The sequence below is a fragment of the Pseudogymnoascus destructans genome, assembly GCF_001641265.1.
Source record: "Pseudogymnoascus destructans isolate 20631-21 unplaced genomic scaffold scaffold_5, whole genome shotgun sequence".
NCBI classification, from domain to species: domain Eukaryota; kingdom Fungi; phylum Ascomycota; class Leotiomycetes; order Thelebolales; family Thelebolaceae; genus Pseudogymnoascus; species Pseudogymnoascus destructans.
The window spans coordinates 5338-22747 of NW_020167524.1; the positions used below are offsets into that span (position 1 = coordinate 5338).

The window sequence follows — 17410 nt, forward strand, 5'->3', positions numbered from 1 at the left end:
CATACTCATATACGTATATTGCACTAGATACAGATACGGAATGAATAGAGTTCGTAGATAGGGACGAGTTAAGGCCACGAAGGTGTCGAAGAGCCGCATTTGCATTATTATTTAACGCCGACTTTGTGTTTGGGGCCACCAAATTTCCCCTCAACTCCATATATTGGAAGTCTCTGGACTTATGGAGTAGTACCCACTAGGTAGTGGGTACTACTATGCCGCTGTGGTGGAAGATGTTAGAGAATATACGGAGTATAATTTGAAACATTACTCTCATGCACTGGCTAATTACGGATAGGGGCAAAAGTCAATGAACCATAGTAGTAGGTTGTTGGCCCTACCAGTATACTGTAATGTACTCTGTATACTCCGTACAATACGTACGTACGTATTTGGAATAAAGAATGACACAGAACGGCCCAGTCTGAGAATCGAAGTTAACTCATCTCGTACCTGCAGTTCAGTAACAGTACTTAAGCTTAGTCGTTCTACTCGAAAGGAGACTTTGCACAATATGTCATTATTGGCATTGATTGGCGTTAACTTCTGAACTTTTCTGAACTTTGCTGATGTTCCTCGCCGAGTTTACTACCTAGTAAACATGCCCTTCCCGAAGTAACTAAGTGGCTGCCGCGCCCTTCCGTATTGGTGCAAATTACGGTTCATATCATCATCATCATCAACTTCGCTGTGACATATTGCCACGCAAAAACATCTTTGTCTCGGTCCGACGAATTGTGGTTTTTGTTACCGCTTTGCCGCCCTCTAGTGCATTTACATTACTCTTGCCCCGTCGCCGCAGACGCTGCTGCCACCTCGCCGCTTCTGCTGGTATTAGCGATCCGTAGGATAAAACGAATAACCTCCACCCCAACCCCGGGTTTTAGCAATTGCGACCTCCCCCCTCCTTATCAACACACGATACAGATTAATGATCGCTATGCCCGTCACTATCACATTCAACAAAGGCGCATAATTCCCAACAGCGCTGGCGGACGTTCGACAGAAGCCGGGCAGTAGCCCAGACAATACCTCCTCGCCATGGCCGACCAGCCTCGCCCTGGGGACCACGAAGACCTCGAGGATGGCACAACGCCGGCGCCTACAAAACGCACCAGATGGGCCACACGGAAGCTGAAAGGGAGGCAGGGCAGCCACAAGAGGGTATCGATCCTTGAGCGCCTGCAGAAAGGCCAGAATGAGAAGAAGCGCGATTCCAGTGGGGCTGAGAGCACCAGCAACCCCAGCGTCATGAACACCGTCGTAGAAGAGGAGGAGGAAGAGGAAGAGGTGGAAGCGACTGAGGAGAGTCAAGACGGACCTGGTCCACGCTCTGTGTTTGTCAACATGACACTGCCACCCGATGCTGTTGATGCCAATGGCCATCCGACGGCAAGTTATGAGAGAAATAAGATTCGGACAGCGAAGTACACACCGTTGAGTTTCATACCGAAGAACTTGTGGTACCAGTTCCACAACATTGCGAACATATATTTCCTTTTCCTCGTTATCCTTTCCGTAAGTATCACCAGCCACCCCAATCAATCTCACTCACTGATTCTGTGCGGCAGATCTTCAGCATTTTCGGTGCTGTTAACCCGGGACTCAACGCTGTACCTCTGATTGTCGTCGTTTTCATTACAGCTGTGAAGGATGCCGTCGAAGATTGGCGACGAACTATTCTCGATAATGAACTCAATAATTCCACGGTCCACCGCCTCGTCCAGTGGACGAATGTCAACATCAGTTCCGAAGACGTCTCATTATGGCGAAGGATAAAGAAAGCCACAACAAGAGGCATCAAGATAATATACTTGGCGATAAAGGCCCTCTTCAAGCGCAACTCGGAAAGGAAGGGGAAGTCATACGGGGAGCGTGCAGTGGACACCCAGCGTGCATCATTCGAAACCACTGCGACTAGACGCCAGTCAGCATACTCCCAACGCATGTCGTATGCATCCGCAAGGGAGGATATTCAAATGACCCCTGTTCCGTCCCCAAATCCTCGCCAGAATATCAGCGGGTCCTCGAACCCGTTCGACTCAGCAGCCGACTTCGATGCGGACAATGCCGTGGTTATCGGCCATTACCAAGGCGACGTTGTAAACCGCCGCCTCCCTGTGTCTAAAAAGGCGAGGTTCCATCAGGATTATTGGAAGAACGTTCAAGTTGGAGATTTCCTACGAATTTATAATGACGACCAGATCCCAGCCGATGTTGTCATTTTGGCTACATCGGATCCCGACGGAGCCTGCTACGTCGAAACGAAGAATCTGGATGGCGAAACTAATCTTAAGCTTCGCCATGCATTGCAGTGCGGACAATCGCTCAAACATGCGAGAGACTGTGAACAGGCCCAGTTTGTTATCGAGAGTGAACCGCCGCAACCAAACTTGTACCAATATAGCGGTGTCGCCCGTTGGACGCAGGAGGATAAGAGCAACCCTCACGGACCGGGCCAACCTATGGCAGAACCGATCTCCATTAACAACATGCTCCTACGAGGCTGCAATTTACGGAATACTGAGTGGGCCCTTGGTGTGGTCATGTTCACCGGATTCGATTCCAAAATTATGCTCAACTCAGGAATGACGCCTAGCAAGCGCTCAAGAATAGCACGAGAACTCAACTGGAATGTTGTGTATAACTTCATTATTCTCTTCTTTATGTGCTTCATTTCTGGTCTTGTTGAAGGCCTTGCTTGGGCTAGAACTGATAAGTCGCTGCATTATTTCGACTATCCAGACACAGCAGCCCCTGTCTCAGGGCTCATCACGTTTTGGGCTGCTGTTATTTTACTTCAGAACTTGGTCCCCATCGCCCTCTTTATCTCTTTGGAAATTATCAAAACGCTCCAGGCGGTCTTTATCTACAGCGATATACACATGTACTACGATAAACTCGACTACCCCTGCACCCCCAAGTCGTGGAATATTTCGGATGACGTCGGTCAGATTGAATACATTTTCTCTGACAAGACTGGGACATTGACGCAGAACGTTATGGAATTCAAGAAGGCTACTGTCAATGGAATTCCGTACGGAGAAGCTTACACCGAAGCCCAAGCTGGCATGCAGCGTCGTCAAGGCATTGACGTCGTCAAGGAGGCAGCTAAAGCGCAGGTGCAGATCGCCGATGCACGCGTTAAAATGATCGCAGAGACGCGCCGGCTTCACAATAACCCTTATCTTCACGATGATGATCTAACTTTTATCGCCCCCGACTACATCGCTGATCTTGGTGGTGAGTCAGGAGAAGAGCAAAAGCAAGCCACCCGACAGTTTATGCTGGCACTTTCTTTGTGCCACAGTGTCATCGCCGAAATTACGCCAGGCGATCCACCCAAAATGGAGTTCAAGGCTCAGTCTCCGGATGAGGCGGCCCTAGTTGCTACAGCAAGGGATGTTGGCTTCACAGTCGTCGGGAACTCACATCACGGAATAAAAGTCAACGTTCTTGGCGACGAACAAGAATATACTGTCTTGAATACGCTAGAATTCAACTCAACGCGCAAGCGCATGAGTGCCATTATTCGGATGCCAGATGGGAAGATTATGCTGTTCTGTAAGGGTGCAGACAGCATCATTTATGCTCGCTTGAAGACTGGCGAACAGAAGGAGCTTCGTCAATCAACGGCGGAACATTTGGAAATGTTCGCTAGGGAAGGTCTAAGAACACTATGCATTGCGCAAAGAACTCTGGACGAAGAAGAATATCAAATATGGAACAAGGAACACGAGTTAGCCGCAGCCGCCATTAATGACCGAGAGGAGAAGTTGGAACGCGTGTCCGAGATGATTGAGCAGGAGCTTACTCTACTTGGAGGGACTGCCATTGAGGATCGTTTACAAGAAGGCGTCCCAGATACCATTGCTCTGCTTGCTGAGGCCGGTATCAAGTTGTGGGTTCTGACTGGTGATAAGGTTGAGACGGCCATCAACATTGGCTTTTCCTGCAATTTATTGAACAACGACATGGAACTAATTGTCTTCAAAATTGAGGATGACAATTTAAGTACTGCTGAAGAACAGCTCGACCAGCATCTTCGGACTTTCAACATGACTGGATCGGATGAGGAGCTTAAAGCAGTAATGAAGAACCACGAGGCTCCTGCGCCCACTCACGCTATTGTTATTGACGGAGACTCATTGAAGCTTGTCCTCAACGAAACCCTACGACAGAAGTTCCTCCTGCTTTGCAAACAGTGCAAATCCGTTCTTTGTTGCCGTGTCAGCCCCGCACAAAAGGCCGCTGTCGTGAAGATGGTGAAGACTGGGCTTGATGTCATGACCCTGTCTGTTGGAGATGGTGCCAACGACGTTGCCATGATTCAAGAGGCTGACGTAGGAGTTGGAATTGCTGGAGAGGAAGGAAGACAGGCCGTCATGTCGTCTGATTACGCCATTGGCCAGTTCCGCTTCCTTCAACGTCTTATCCTGGTACACGGTCGCTGGTCCTACCGCCGTTTGGGAGATACCATTGCGAATTTCTTCTACAAGAATCTAGTGTGGACCTTCGCCCTCTTCTGGTATCAAATTTATGCGGATTTCGACCAGGCGTACCTGTACGATTACACCTTTATCTTGCTGTACAATCTCGCTTTCAGTTCGCTTCCGGTTATCTTCATGGGTGTGCTGGATCAGGATGTTAGCGACAAGGTCTCTTTGGCTGTTCCCCAGCTGTATCGCCGTGGTATTGAACGGAAGGAGTGGACGCAGAGGAAGTTCTGGTTAGTTACACCGACCCACTTTCTCGTACTTGTGAACTAACATATTTGCAGGCTATACATGCTTGATGGCACCTATCAATCGGTGATTTGCTTCTTCGTCGTATACCTCCTTTTCGCTCCCGGCACCTTCGTCACATCAGGCGGCCAGGATGTTGGAGACCGCAACAGAGTCGGCGTTTACGTTTCATGCGGAGCCGTTATCGTTGTCAACGCTTATATCCTCCTCAACTGTTACAGGTGGGATTGGCTGATGGTTCTTATGGTGGCAATCAGTTGTCTGCTCGTATTCTTCTGGGTCGGCGTATGGGGTTCATCTGTCACCACGGCGGTATTTTTCTACCAGGCAGCCGCGCAGGTTTTCGCCCAACCGTCCTTCTGGGCTGTTACGTTCCTTATGATGGTCATTTGCTTGTTGCCTCGCTTTACCGTCAAGTTTGTTCAGAAGGTCTACTTCCCTTACGATGTCGATATCATTCGCGAACAAGTCAGGCAAGGAAAGTTCGACTATCTTGAAGAAGAATCATCCTCATCATCATCATCACCACATCCGCCAAAGACACTAGACTCGACTGCAACCTCGTCGGACCTGGTAGAGCCGCTTAAGCAACCTTCGTATTTTGACGATGACCGACGCCCACTCAAAGCACCATCAATGGCTCCAACTATCACAACCCACAACCCTCGAAGTCAAAATAACAGCGACGGTACAGATTACACCAGGCATCGAATATCCCCCGAGCCACCGATGGAAAACCCCAACCATCGGCGGCTATCTAGCGATAGACCCAGGCCGTCCTTCGACCGCATGCGCGCCTCAATGGGCCGCGTCCGCCCCAGTTTCGAAGCCAGCCGTGACTTCACCACCGCAGCCAGGTTGACTCAGGTCGAGTCCAGCCACTCATTCGGACCGATCCGCAGCAAGATGAGCCGCTTCTCCGACAAATAGCGCTGAGGAGAGCCTCAGCTTTTACGATTCTAGCCGTCCCCGACACGGTGTTTGTACATTAATGCCTCCAGTTTTCTTTTTCTTTGTGTTCTTTTTTTTGTGCGGCCATCCGGGGCCGAGGATATCCAAGCATTCACGATTTGGATGAGCAATCTACTCTGCGCTGTTTCTGCGGCATTCAGTTTGGCGCATGTCGGCGTTGCATCAGTGGTCATGATTTATGGTTCCTTTTTTATTCTCTGGGAAGGGGAGGGCTTGCGCTGTACGGCGGCCCTGGGAAGGTGTGGTGTGGTGTGGTGTATAAAGTTGCGCTTTGAGGTTCGGGATTTTGCCTGCGCTTGGAGGGACGGGACTTTGGACTTGCCTAGGCTGGGGCAAGGGTCGCTTTCTTTTTGAAAAAACACATAGAGAGTGTAATTGTGCTTTGTAAATACAAGTGTGAACATTAACAGTGCAATACGGTTTGAACAACTATTTCTTGAGGTCCATAATGTGAATTTCATTCTAGTGTCAACCCCATGACCTGTAGTACTGTAGTATATCCCCCTCAAACCCAGTCTCTTTTGTATTTAGTATTAAATGTCCCTGGACCCGGCATTGCCTATTTGAACCCTGATATCAATTCCACGTCTTCCGTATAGTATATCTCCCTGGAATCCAGAGACCTTCAATCTACCGTTCGCAGCAGCTACATAAAACAATAAGACCCGGAAATAACCACTATCACAAAGAGTGATCGAGCCCAGGAATGATAGCAGAACAAAGATTTCAACGTTCTGATATCTCGGGCCCAGCTGGCTCTACAGTGAAGCCACACGTATAATATAAGTTACCCATCCTCTCACTTCTCACCACGCCAAGCACTGGTTCGTGCCACCGCTTATCTTATCGGTGAACTTTATCAAGACCTCACCAAATTCCTTGGCGGCCAACTTCGCTGGTCGCGTCAACCTCAGCTCCAAATATATATCCCGTTTTGAAATCATCAAATTCACAGGGATCCGCCCACCATCGGGGGACCTGCTTAAGATTTCTTTTTTGGGGTAATTCCTTTGCACTTCCACTTCACGATTTTACTTTGCAGCCTCTTGTGTTTAGCCATTTTGGCCCAATCCAGCTCCACCCACTGCAAGGCCCGCCCGAGTCTTGCCTTCCTGCATTTCACAACCTCAGCCTTTCCCGAGCAAACGAACTTAATTGCTACAATCCACTTCATCATCATCTTAGTTGCTATTGCCCCGTTCAACTCTTTACTATGACTATTTGAGCAATGATAGTGCTCGAAGTGCCAATTTATCCTTGTTATACCCCATTTCTTTCTGCACCTGGCGCCCGTCGCTGGGTTCAGACGTAGACCACAGCATGGAGGGATTATATGAAGAGCTTCAGGAGCTGCAGGGGTAATTTATTTCAGTTTCACTGGCAGACGTTGAGCAGTTCACTAACGTGAAAGCAGGAAGATGGATGAGTTCCCCCCCGAAGCACATTGGTTTTGCCCGAAACTTAATGACGAGGACTATACAAACTACGGCGATCCGGGAAACGATGAGGAGGATGCGTCGTCCGCTACAAAGATCAAGTGCATCGAAGACGGAGAGAAGCGACTGAAAATTACATACCGCTTTTCTATAAAACTCGGGTTTTCTTCCGAACAGGTCGAGGAGGCAGGTTTCGGGGACTCCTTCGAACGCCGTGCAACAGAGTTCTTATCCACCTGCGACCAATGTGTCCGAAACTATCATACCGGGAGGAAGGAATTCTTGGGATACATGTCTGAGGAATTTGCAGATGAGGTTATGGAGCGGTTGTCTGAAGTTATCGACCGGTTTGATCACTCCCGAATCGACAAAGGCCTTGACAAAGCAGCTGCTCTTTTGAACTCGCTTCCTGTCGCTCAACGCACTATGCGATCACTGGCCTCTGACCAGGTTGGTCTTACGGCGCTCTATGAGGCGTTATGCTGCCCATCATATCACAAGTCAAAGGAAAAGCTTTCGACTCCGCTCGGCGATGTCCTCCGGCTGGTCCAGACAACGAAAGTGCTTAGGATAAGCGGTATTGTCCCCGCGACCACCCGCTTTCTTTTTGATGCCGACGAACATCGCCGTCAATTTGCCAGCTTGGGCTGGAGGAAAGCTCCCCAAGATCTCGACAGGAAAACGTTTGAGTGGGCCGTTCAAGACGCTCTAGTGGAGCAAATTCAGTTCATTTCCGGTCCAGGCCGCTCATTGATAGAAATCCAGCGGTTTTGGGAAGGGCTTGTTCTCATCATCAACAAGCTGGATAGCGACCTTATCACTCATTCTCTTCGCGGGTTGGAGGTATCTCCCGATGTCTACCATCTGGCGTTAGCACACCTCCCCTGTGACTCTGAGGATATTCTATCCAACATTATCCACGCACTTATAATGCTTCTTGGGAAATCCTCAAATTCCTTCTGGTCGGCATATGGGACTATTTCTTCAACGACCGTTGCGGAACAAGTTTTCAATTCCCCAGCGTTCGAACGCCTTCTATCTGGATCCCACATCAATGACCAAGGTCATGATAAGTATGCCTACAGCGCAACGTCCTGGATCACGCCTTTTGTGGAATCCCTACCAGCCGCGCAGCAATATGATGCGTGCCATAGCATGCTTGTCAGCCTGCTAGGTCGTTATCAAAAAGAGCACATCCCAGATTCATCCAAGCTCGTGTGCTGTCGGGCTGGCTTGGCGACGATGAATATAGTGTTGACCACATTTACCTCAAAGGAATACACCATCAACACGTCAACGTCATTTATAATGATCAACAATGTCTTGGGACTGGTTGATAAGTTCAAAGACATGATTGTCAACTGTGCCACAGTTGCCGAGGGCACAGAAGGGCATACAGAATTATCGGAAGCTGGTCTACAAGTCATTCGATTAGCATTGTTGCTTGATTGCAGGTCTCTCAATGCAGAGTTCCTCGCTTTAGAAAATGGCAAGCCCGTGGACCATGGTTTGAACAGCCACTCGGAGTCAATTTGGAAATCCGTCCTCGACTCATTCCGAGTCAATGATATGAAGATGGCCGATAGCATATTGCGAGGAATCACCCCTTTGATTGGCCTCGAGAAGTTTATGCTGAAGGGCCAACCAGAGGGATTACACAGCAACATGAATCGTTTCAACAGCGCCTTCGGCCAGCTAACAGAGATTGTCGCAAGTGTTTTTGAGCGCATCAGTGACTTCAGTGTGGAAAACCTTCGGCGCCTCTGTAGCAGTATACCGACGGCCAATCCACTGTTTGCCGGCCTCACCTCAGCACATGCACCTACTTACGATGCCGCGGTTGCGTTGATCAAAGCTGTCACTGAAACAGATAGCCGAAAGGATGCTATTTCTGCCGTCCTCGAAAGGTTTATGGACACGCCGTTGATGGCGTTGGCATCTGCCGCAAGGAAGATCAATGAGTTTCGAACCTTTGCGGCTGTCCCCAATGTTCTCAAAACAGGACGCGATGTTTTGGATGGGCTTTGCAACCCTCAAAGTGGTCTCTTGCGTAGCAAAGCCTCATTCTCTCTAAAAGAACAGATATCTCTTAGAACCTGGTGGACGGAGCAGTGGCAAGCCATTGCAACGTCGTTTCAGACGGTTGAACAATGGAGCAAATATTATGACACCGACATCTTGGTCAATTTCTGCCGCGACGCTATGGAATACGCAGAAGCTCTCTTCGAAGAATACAACATTGTGGTAAATGTTCTCAGCAACGGCTCTGGAGATGCCACGCTGGCTTCAAAGGAGGTCATGTCTCTGGCTACTGCAAGGAAGGTCGTTTTAAAGCAACCTTGTGAAGCAACTACGAGTCTCGTTAAGTGGCTTCGGCTGAAGGATCAATATCTTGTCTCTACTGTGGTCAGCCTCGTCAGCAAGATCCTTCGCCGCCTCGGAGAATTCGATATGGAGGTTGATGATAGGTCTTTGGAATATATCGACAAGGTGACATTTGACAGAATCAAGACAGTCTTGACTCCGCAGCAGAAAGCTGAGCTACGGAAGGCTAAGGAGGAGCATAGCGGCGTTAAATATATCGAGCAGAAGCCCCTCGTTTCTAAGACGCAGGGAAAGATTGATGCCTGGTCGAAATCCGCAAATGGCGTCAAATATGAACTTTCCTCGACAGGCAAACCATCCAAAGGCCAGCAAGGTGTCATCGATGTTGAGCAATGGAAGAGCAAGTCAAGCCTTCCAGACAATTCTATGGCCGAAGATGTGCGTTCTTTATCTCGCACGCTGGATCAAGGCAAGGGTACACTGGAGCAAATAAGAGCACGCCAGCAAGCCAAACAAATTGCGGCAGTGAAACCGGTCCCGATGAAACCTAGCATTGTCGCCAGGTCTAACGAGAGTATAAAGCAGTCACGGCAAAGAGAAAAGGATGAGAAAAAGCTGCGTGACGCCGCAATTATAGCCAAAGCGAAGGCATTGAGGGCGCCCACTGTTCTCGGGGAAGGCTCCGGGCTTAAAAACCTTGGCATCATTGGCAAAGATCATGCGCCTGAGAAGGGAGAGATGATGGTATCCTCAAGCGAAGAATCAGAGGAGGAGGAAGAAGAAGGCGGAAGGACTTTGCTTAAGAAGACGAGGGATGCCTCCAAGAAATCCAGCGAGTTCGAGGAAGAGCGACGACGACGGGCATTGGTGAGGAAACAGCAGGAGCCTGTCAAGAAAATGAAGATCAAACGGACTGAGAAGGATATGCGCGCTCGATTGACGCCAGATATGACTGATCTCCATCTCGACATTCTTAGATGGGACATATTCTGGGACGGCGATGGACCTCCAAATGGTACTGGGTGCGTGAGAATAGCCAACACCTACCAAACTCCGGATAGCTACCGGGGTGTGTTTTATCCGCTCTTAATAGCAGAAGCCTGGCGATCACTGAAGACTGATCGTGATGAAACTAATTCCCAAGCTTTTGATATTGCTGTCGTTACCAGAATGTCAGTGGATAGGTTCTACGAAGTCAGTACTACGATGACAATGGCCGATCACCGCGAGGCGAAGATTAGGGAGGGTGACATCGTTCTGCTCTCCAGAGCCAAAGAGCCCCTGAAGAATAGGGAGGCGCCCCATTGCTTGGCCAGGGTATATCGTACCAACCGCAAGAGGGACATGGTGGAGGTATCCTACCGCCTCAATGGCATGGCTGTCAATAAACCTGGAGGGCTTGCACTTGCACCCAACACCCAGATCCGTGGGGTGAAGATCACAAGCATAACCTCAATTGAGAGAGAGTACGCCGCTCTCAAGAGCATGGAATACTATGATCTGTGCAACGAAATCCTGCAGGCTGAACCATCCCCGCTGCTCAACTACCCCGATAGTGCCCTGGCCCCAGTGCAACGGAACTATGACGTTAATAGAGCGCAAGCAAAGGCCATTTGGTCCGCTACGGAAAATGATGCCTTTACATTGATTCAAGGTCCCCCTGGATCAGGCAAAACCAAGACCATCGTTGCGATGGTAGGCGCCATACTGTCGCCAACGTTGGGCATTGGACCGGGAGTCTCAATCGCACGGCCCACAGGCATGCCAGATCCGAAAAAGGATACTTTTGCGAAGAAGCTATTGGTCTGCGCACCAAGTAACGCAGCCGTGGACGAGCTAGTTTCTAGGTTGAAGGAAGGCGTTACAGATTTGAAAGGCAACCGTCACAAGATCAATGTCCTCCGGCTTGGACGAAGTGATGCCATCAACTCTAATGTGAAAGACGTCACTCTTGAAGCCCTAACGGATGCTAGAATCGAAAAGGACAATGCAAATGGCAGTGCGGTCGTTCCGGAGCGTCAGAAATTGCATCAAGAGGCCCGGCGGATTAAGGAAGAACTTGCCGCCCTTAGGTCCAAACAAGAAGAAGCTCGCACAAAAGGAGAGAAGACGGTGGAGCTCAGACTCCAGAGAGAAATTGATGGGAAAAAACGCGACCAGACGAGGATTGGTGCCAAGATCGACGAGGACAAGGATAACGGCAATACTGTTGCTCGTGATAACGAAATCAATCGTCGACGGATACAGCAAGAAATTCTCAACGGAGCACATGTATTGTGCGCGACTCTCAGTGGCAGTGGGCATGAGATGTTCAAGAAATTAAGCGTTGAGTTTGAGACTGTCATTATCGACGAAGCCGCCCAATCTATCGAGATGAGTGCCTTGATTCCACTGAAGTACAACTGTACCAAGTGTATATTGGTCGGTGATCCCAAACAACTCCCACCCACTGTCCTCTCGACCGTTGCTGCAGAATTTGGTTATGACCAAAGTTTGTTCGAGCGCATGCAAAAGAATCACCCGGACCGGATCCATCTACTGGACACACAATATCGTATGCATCCGGAAATCAGCTCCTTCCCGAGAGGCGAATTCTACGACGGCGAACTTGTTGATGGTGCTGGTCTAGAGAAGTTGAGACAGAAACCGTGGCACGCAAGCGCCCTGCTTGGCCCTTACCGATTTTTCGATCTCAAGGGTACGTCGAGTCGCTCGGGAGGTCATTCGATGGTCAATTACGATGAGATCAAGGTTGCCCTGCAGCTATATAAGAGACTTAAGACAGATTATCCTTTTTTCGATATCAAGGGCAAGGTTGGTATAATTACACCATATAAGGGTCAACTTCGCGAGATCCGTTTCGCTTTGCAGCGGGAGTACGGTGACGACATCCTGGATGACATCGATACTAATACGACGGACGCCTTCCAGGGTCGCGAGGCCGAGGTGATCATTTTCTCATGTGTGCGAACAATGGGTGGTGTTGGTTTCTTGAAAGACGTGAGACGTATGAACGTCGGTTTGACTCGTGCTAAGTCTTCTCTCTGGGTTATTGGAGATTCCAGCACCCTCCAGCGCGATCGGGTCTGGTCGAACATGATTCAAGATGCAAAGAGGCGAGATCGATTTACTTCCGGAGATGTCCTGAGCATGCTGAGGGTGGCATCTGTCAAGTTGCCCCAGGTCCCCAAGCAGTTGGCCATTGAAGACGTGCCAATGGAAGATGTCGACTCCGGCAAGACCCTTGATGGAAATACAGACAGTCGCCAACCATCACCCCCAGATGTCCCGATGACCGATGCCCCTAATATTGTCGAACAGAGACGAGTCTCTAATGGCAAAGGAGTCAGTAATGCGGCGGCTGTTGGCGGAGGTCCTAGGCTCTATAAACCTGGAGAACCCCGAAATGGGGCCTCAACAGTGCGTCCAACCGTTAAAGCTGCCCCCAAGGAGAATTTGGTGATTCAGACGAGTCAAGCGCCAAAACGCTCACGAGAACCCTCCCCGAGTGGCAGTCCAGGCCCGTCAAAGAAGGTAAGCAGACACCATCTTTTTGTTTTCTAATTTTCCGTGGGATTGCTAACGATAGTAGGTGCCTACTATATCGAAAGGATTGCCGAGGAGACCAAGTCTAACACGTATCTCGAATTCTGACAAATCTGAGAAAGAACCGCGCTCGAAAGTCTCACCCGCACCACAAGTTGAAAGGCCCAACAGCAGCAGTTCGATGGGCGGTGAAATCAATGTTGTAAGTATGCAGCTCAAGTCACCCTTGCAGGTAACTAACATCATATCTAGGGTTCTTCACGTCCAAAGCCACCCCCAGGTCTCCCACCACGACCTAAAATCTCGAAAAGGAGGCCTGTTGCCGACCCATTCCTGCCAGCAAAACCTCGAACACGTTGAACCAATATCGATAGTTGCTTGACATAAACTCAAAACATCATTCGGCGTTTTTCATACGACACTACGTTAGGGAGCGTAAATTCTAGTTCGGACTCCCGCATCGTTATGCCGAGGGAGTGAAAGGGCCTTCATTTTAATATTGCTGTGAAGGGCAGATTTGCGATTAGTTACTACCTGCATTTTGTGACACGACCAGTAGTTCCTGATATTCGAAATTGGCCAGAGGATTGGGATTGTAGCACATAAGTATTGCATTCCATATCCGGTAGCCCATGGCCTAATCACGACAAAAACTATACAATTACTCCTAAACAGGTAGACTACGGCTTGACCTCCTCCCCCCTCCAATCCCAGAACTTGCCTCTCCCGTTCAAGCCCACACTACCAGCCACACCAACCAACTTCTCCGCCGCCAGTTCTGGCGAGAACAGCTTGTCTTCCTCGACATGCTCCCAATAATCCCTCGACAGCTCCGTCTTCACACTACCAGGGTGCTGGGCAATCGAAATAGCATTATCACCCGACACGCCCTGGAGATACAAATCAAACGACTTCGCCAGACTCGTAACCCCCGCCTTGCTCGCCCGATACGTATACCAGCCACCCATAATATTATTGCTCGTGCTCCCAACGCTAGCACCCATGGAAGCGTAGACCGCGCGCTCAGGAAGTCCCACTTCTCCCTCGAGGACAGCGTTCTTGCGAGGCAGGAAGTCGCAGAAGTGCTTGAGGATCAGGAGCGGGCCGATGGTGTTCACTTTGAAGCTCTCGAGGGCGTGGTGGGAGTCGATTTGCCCGGGGGACCGCTCGGGGTGCAGGACGCCGGGGATGGCGTAGGCGAGGCGGAGGTGGTGCGTTTCGGGGGGGAACATCTGGCGTGCTTGGTCGGCGGCGGTGGAGATTGTGAATTCGTCTGTGTGATGGGGGATACTATTAGAGATAGCTCCTCGGAGGGGAGGGGGTCAAAGGGATGTCTGGGCTAGAGGGGGAGCTGTTACCAACGCAATCGAGTTCCAGTACAGTCAGACGGTCCACATCTACGTTCTTCAGGCCGTCTAGAAGTGAGTTCCGCACATCTTCTGTGTTGCTACGTGAGGTGGCCAAGATGGGTGCCTTCGTAGTCTGCAGAAGGTGCCGGGTGAGCGCGAATCCAATCCCGCGGGAGGCAGGAGAGACGAAACACCATGCCATATTTATCTTGGGGTTATAAAGTGTATAATCCGACTATTCAAAGTTTCGTTACGAGTAGTATATATCAGGGACTGTGAGATGTGAAACTATGGAGGGAGGTCTATCCTAGATGGGGGTCTACATGGTGGGCTGAGGTTGGCTTGCTAGTAAACAGCTGATTTCGCACGTCAACGTCAATATGAGCAGTAATGTTGGGATGGTGCTCATTAGCGTGGCGCGAGACGCAACTCAAGGCGCTCCGATTGCCGCCATCGAGATCTCCCCGCCAAGAACGCTTAGCGTATAGAGGCAAGCTTAGCGTTTATGGGAATAGGTTCATCTTTGGAAATAAACGTATTTATCCCTTTGCTGTTGCTGTAGTGGGTTAGCTCTAGTTATTTAAATACTTGAAAATGGGTTTATTCCAGTTTAATAAATGGGAAAATAAATATTCTGCTTTTAGGTCAATCGTCGTGATCAACTTTTCGCTTGTCAAATTGCGACCATAAGTACCCACACATAGTAATTTATATGTAAATATACCTAAATAAGCTATTCTACGAAAGTATCACTTTCTTACTCCCACTGGCTCCCACGCTCGCTCTCATACTGGCTCTCAGTCAGGAATTGGCTCCTCGAGCTCCGGAGGAATTGGGATCCCCTCTCTGTGGAACTGGGTAATCATCTTCTTCCGGGCACGCTCTTCCTTCCGGGCCTTAATTCCTGCCCTAAGAAGCCGATTCCGGGCCTGGTTTAAGGCCTGGCGGGCTACCCGGGCTTCTTTAGCTGCGAGCTTCTGGGCTTGAAGCTCGGCTTTCTAGGCCCGAAGCTCGTGAGCGTGAGCAGCTTCGAGCTCACCTCCAAACTAAAGGCGGGCCCGGCTTCGGCTTGCCCGCTTCTTCAACTCCTCAACCTGCCGCTAGGCAGTCTGTAGGTCAAGCTCTATAAGCTGGCCTGGGGCTACGACCTCTTCAGTTCTGGTAAGCCAGTTCCTATAGCTCTCTTTTGAGTGGCTACTAAAGCCCTCCGGAACCCGATTTTTCCAGTGCTATAGCCCCTCTTCCCCCGAAAAGTTGAAGGTGTAACGATGTACGGTTACGCTCGCGCTACATCCCACTAAGCCAAAAAGACTATTCTCAGTTGGGCGCTAGGGTACAAATCACCGGAGCAATCAACCAACTGATATATCACGAATGGCTTCAATAAATATATTGTCTGGAGAGCAACGTATTGAGCCAGCGCCAGGATGTTGCACTCGGTGAGTAAACTAAGCCTAAATAGTTCTATATGTGAGACATCATATGACAATATTGAATACGTGACATGAACAGCTTCAGTCCCAATTGAGAACTATAGTATTCCGGCTCGGCGAAATACGCTATATATACCATACGCACTGTAACGGTCGGCACCCGTTACAATTGTTAGAAATCGGGCTAGGGGTCAGAAAAAATCTGTGGTTCTGGTTCTAGAAAACCGAAGGATCTCCGCCGCGGACCCGAGCTGTCCCATGGTTCTCACCGAGCCAGGGGACTCAACCCACGGTTCTTACAAAACCAGAAGAAGCCTCTTTAGGGCTCTATATTCCGGTGAAAACTGTGCACTAGAAGGAGCGGCTCACTCGGAAGTTTCGGGGGTTATTAGGGGTTATTTAGAGCCTATAAAAGTATGCATAGTCCCATTAGAATAGCCTGTTTAATTGCATCGTTTTACTCTGTTCTATATACTACATCCTACACTGTGAAGCCAGCTTTTGTACTGTCAAGAGATATCACTCGGCTACCGGAGAAACACACCCATTTTCGTGTGTGATTCTCCGCTCTGATGGATTCCTCCCTAACAACAATTACCCCCCCTTCTAGCCTATGACGTCCTAGCACAATTATAGAGGCTACATCTACTACGCTATAATGCACTTATAACCCTGTGCTCTAAGAGCTTTAAGACTTCCACTTTATTACTACAAGCTAATTGTGCAGCTATGTACAAAAGCTCAAGATGGGTCTAGTTTTACAAATTGGTTTCGAGACTGTTACGATATCAAGTGCGCCTTGCAGCTTGAGTGGGGGTTCAGGGGTGTGGGGAGCTTTCCGGGGTTGGAGCGAAGTTTTCAGTTGTGGAGTGAATTCTCAGAACTGGTCTCGCTAAAGAGAATTCACTCCACAATAGCTGTATATAGATCGAGCCACTGCTCGAGTGCTCCTCTTCTCTTTCCTTTCTTCTCTAGATTGAGTTTAATTCATAATACCCAACTGGCGCCCTATGCCTTGGTGAACCGTGACAGAGACTACCTTGAGTTTATACTACAGTGTAATATAAAGCCAGAGTTAATCTAGAATATAGATGAAACCGGCTTTAGAATTGGAATTCTAGGAGGTGAGAGGGTTATTGTGCCACGAGTAGCAAATGAGCTCTATACTCTAAGCCCTAAAAACCATCCATCTATTACTATCCTCGAGGCTGTGTCTATAGTAGGAAAAGTCATACTACTAGTACTTGTCATTCTAGGCAAAATACATATGGATTCTTAGTACTACATCAACCTTAAAGGCACAGAGCTAGTACTACTCTCCGACTCTAGATTTTCAAACAGCTAGCTTGCTCTTTGATAGCTAGAGCATTTTGCTAAGCATACACTGTAATGGTGGGTGCACCAGATGTGAGAATCTAGCCACCCAAGGAAGGGATGAATTTACTAAGACAACACACTGTCTTAGGAAACAGAGCCAAAGGGTTGTAGCTTAGACTATTCCACAACGCAGCAATCAGGTGTATGATGTAGTGAAGTGGTTCAGACAAGTTGCAACAAATGTTGAGTCTGGGAACTCAGGGGTAAGTCAGAGGTTAACACCTCAC

General features: G+C 49.2%; 4 protein-coding genes across 4 annotated transcripts; 2 read left to right on the forward strand and 2 right to left on the reverse strand.

The window, feature by feature from the left end:
* Positions 1-406: 406 nt before the first annotated feature.
* VC83_02276 (uncharacterized protein) lies at positions 407-6140 on the forward strand. The gene is made up of 3 exons (XM_024465942.1): positions 407-1518; positions 1572-4729; positions 4781-6140. The coding sequence occupies exons 1-3, from the start codon at positions 1042-1044 to the stop codon at positions 5673-5675; spliced, it is 4530 nt and encodes a 1509-aa protein (XP_024326333.1). The 5' UTR covers positions 407-1041; the 3' UTR covers positions 5676-6140.
* Positions 6141-6643: 503 nt separating this feature from the next.
* On the forward strand, positions 6644-14995 carry SEN1 (DEAD-box type RNA helicase). Its single transcript, XM_024465943.1, has 4 exons — positions 6644-7075; positions 7132-13012; positions 13071-13226; positions 13277-14995. The coding sequence occupies exons 1-4, from the start codon at positions 7038-7040 to the stop codon at positions 13382-13384; spliced, it is 6183 nt and encodes a 2060-aa protein (XP_024326334.1). The 5' UTR covers positions 6644-7037; the 3' UTR covers positions 13385-14995.
* On the reverse strand, positions 13705-14575 carry VC83_02278 (uncharacterized protein; the record flags this gene model as incomplete). Its single annotated transcript, XM_024465944.1, has 2 exons — positions 13705-14297; positions 14383-14575. 2 exons carry the CDS (start codon positions 14573-14575, stop codon positions 13705-13707), a joined length of 786 nt encoding a protein of 261 aa, XP_024326331.1.
* Positions 14996-15170: 175 nt separating the features above from the next.
* On the reverse strand, positions 15171-15945 carry VC83_02279 (uncharacterized protein; the record flags this gene model as incomplete). Its single annotated transcript, XM_024465945.1, has 2 exons — positions 15171-15371; positions 15943-15945. The coding sequence occupies 2 exons, from the start codon at positions 15943-15945 to the stop codon at positions 15171-15173; spliced, it is 204 nt and encodes a 67-aa protein (XP_024326332.1).
* Positions 15946-17410: the final 1465 nt, after the last annotated feature.

Excerpts from the sequence above, each read along its gene's own strand:
- VC83_02276 (XM_024465942.1), top strand. The coding sequence starts at position 1,042 with ATGGCCGACCAGCCTCGCCCTGGGGACCACGAAGACCTCGAGGATGGC. Across the intron at positions 1,519-1,571 it reads TTTTCCTCGTTATCCTTTCC|ATCTTCAGCATTTTCGGTGC; the intron begins GTAAGTATCACC and ends TCTGTGCGGCAG. Across the intron at positions 4,730-4,780 it reads TGGACGCAGAGGAAGTTCTG|GCTATACATGCTTGATGGCA; the intron begins GTTAGTTACACC and ends ACATATTTGCAG.
- SEN1 (XM_024465943.1), top strand. The coding sequence starts at position 7,038 with ATGGAGGGATTATATGAAGAGCTTCAGGAGCTGCAGGG. Across the intron at positions 13,013-13,070 it reads GTCCAGGCCCGTCAAAGAAG|GTGCCTACTATATCGAAAGG; the intron begins GTAAGCAGACAC and ends TAACGATAGTAG. Across the intron at positions 13,227-13,276 it reads TGGGCGGTGAAATCAATGTT|GGTTCTTCACGTCCAAAGCC; the intron begins GTAAGTATGCAG and ends CATCATATCTAG.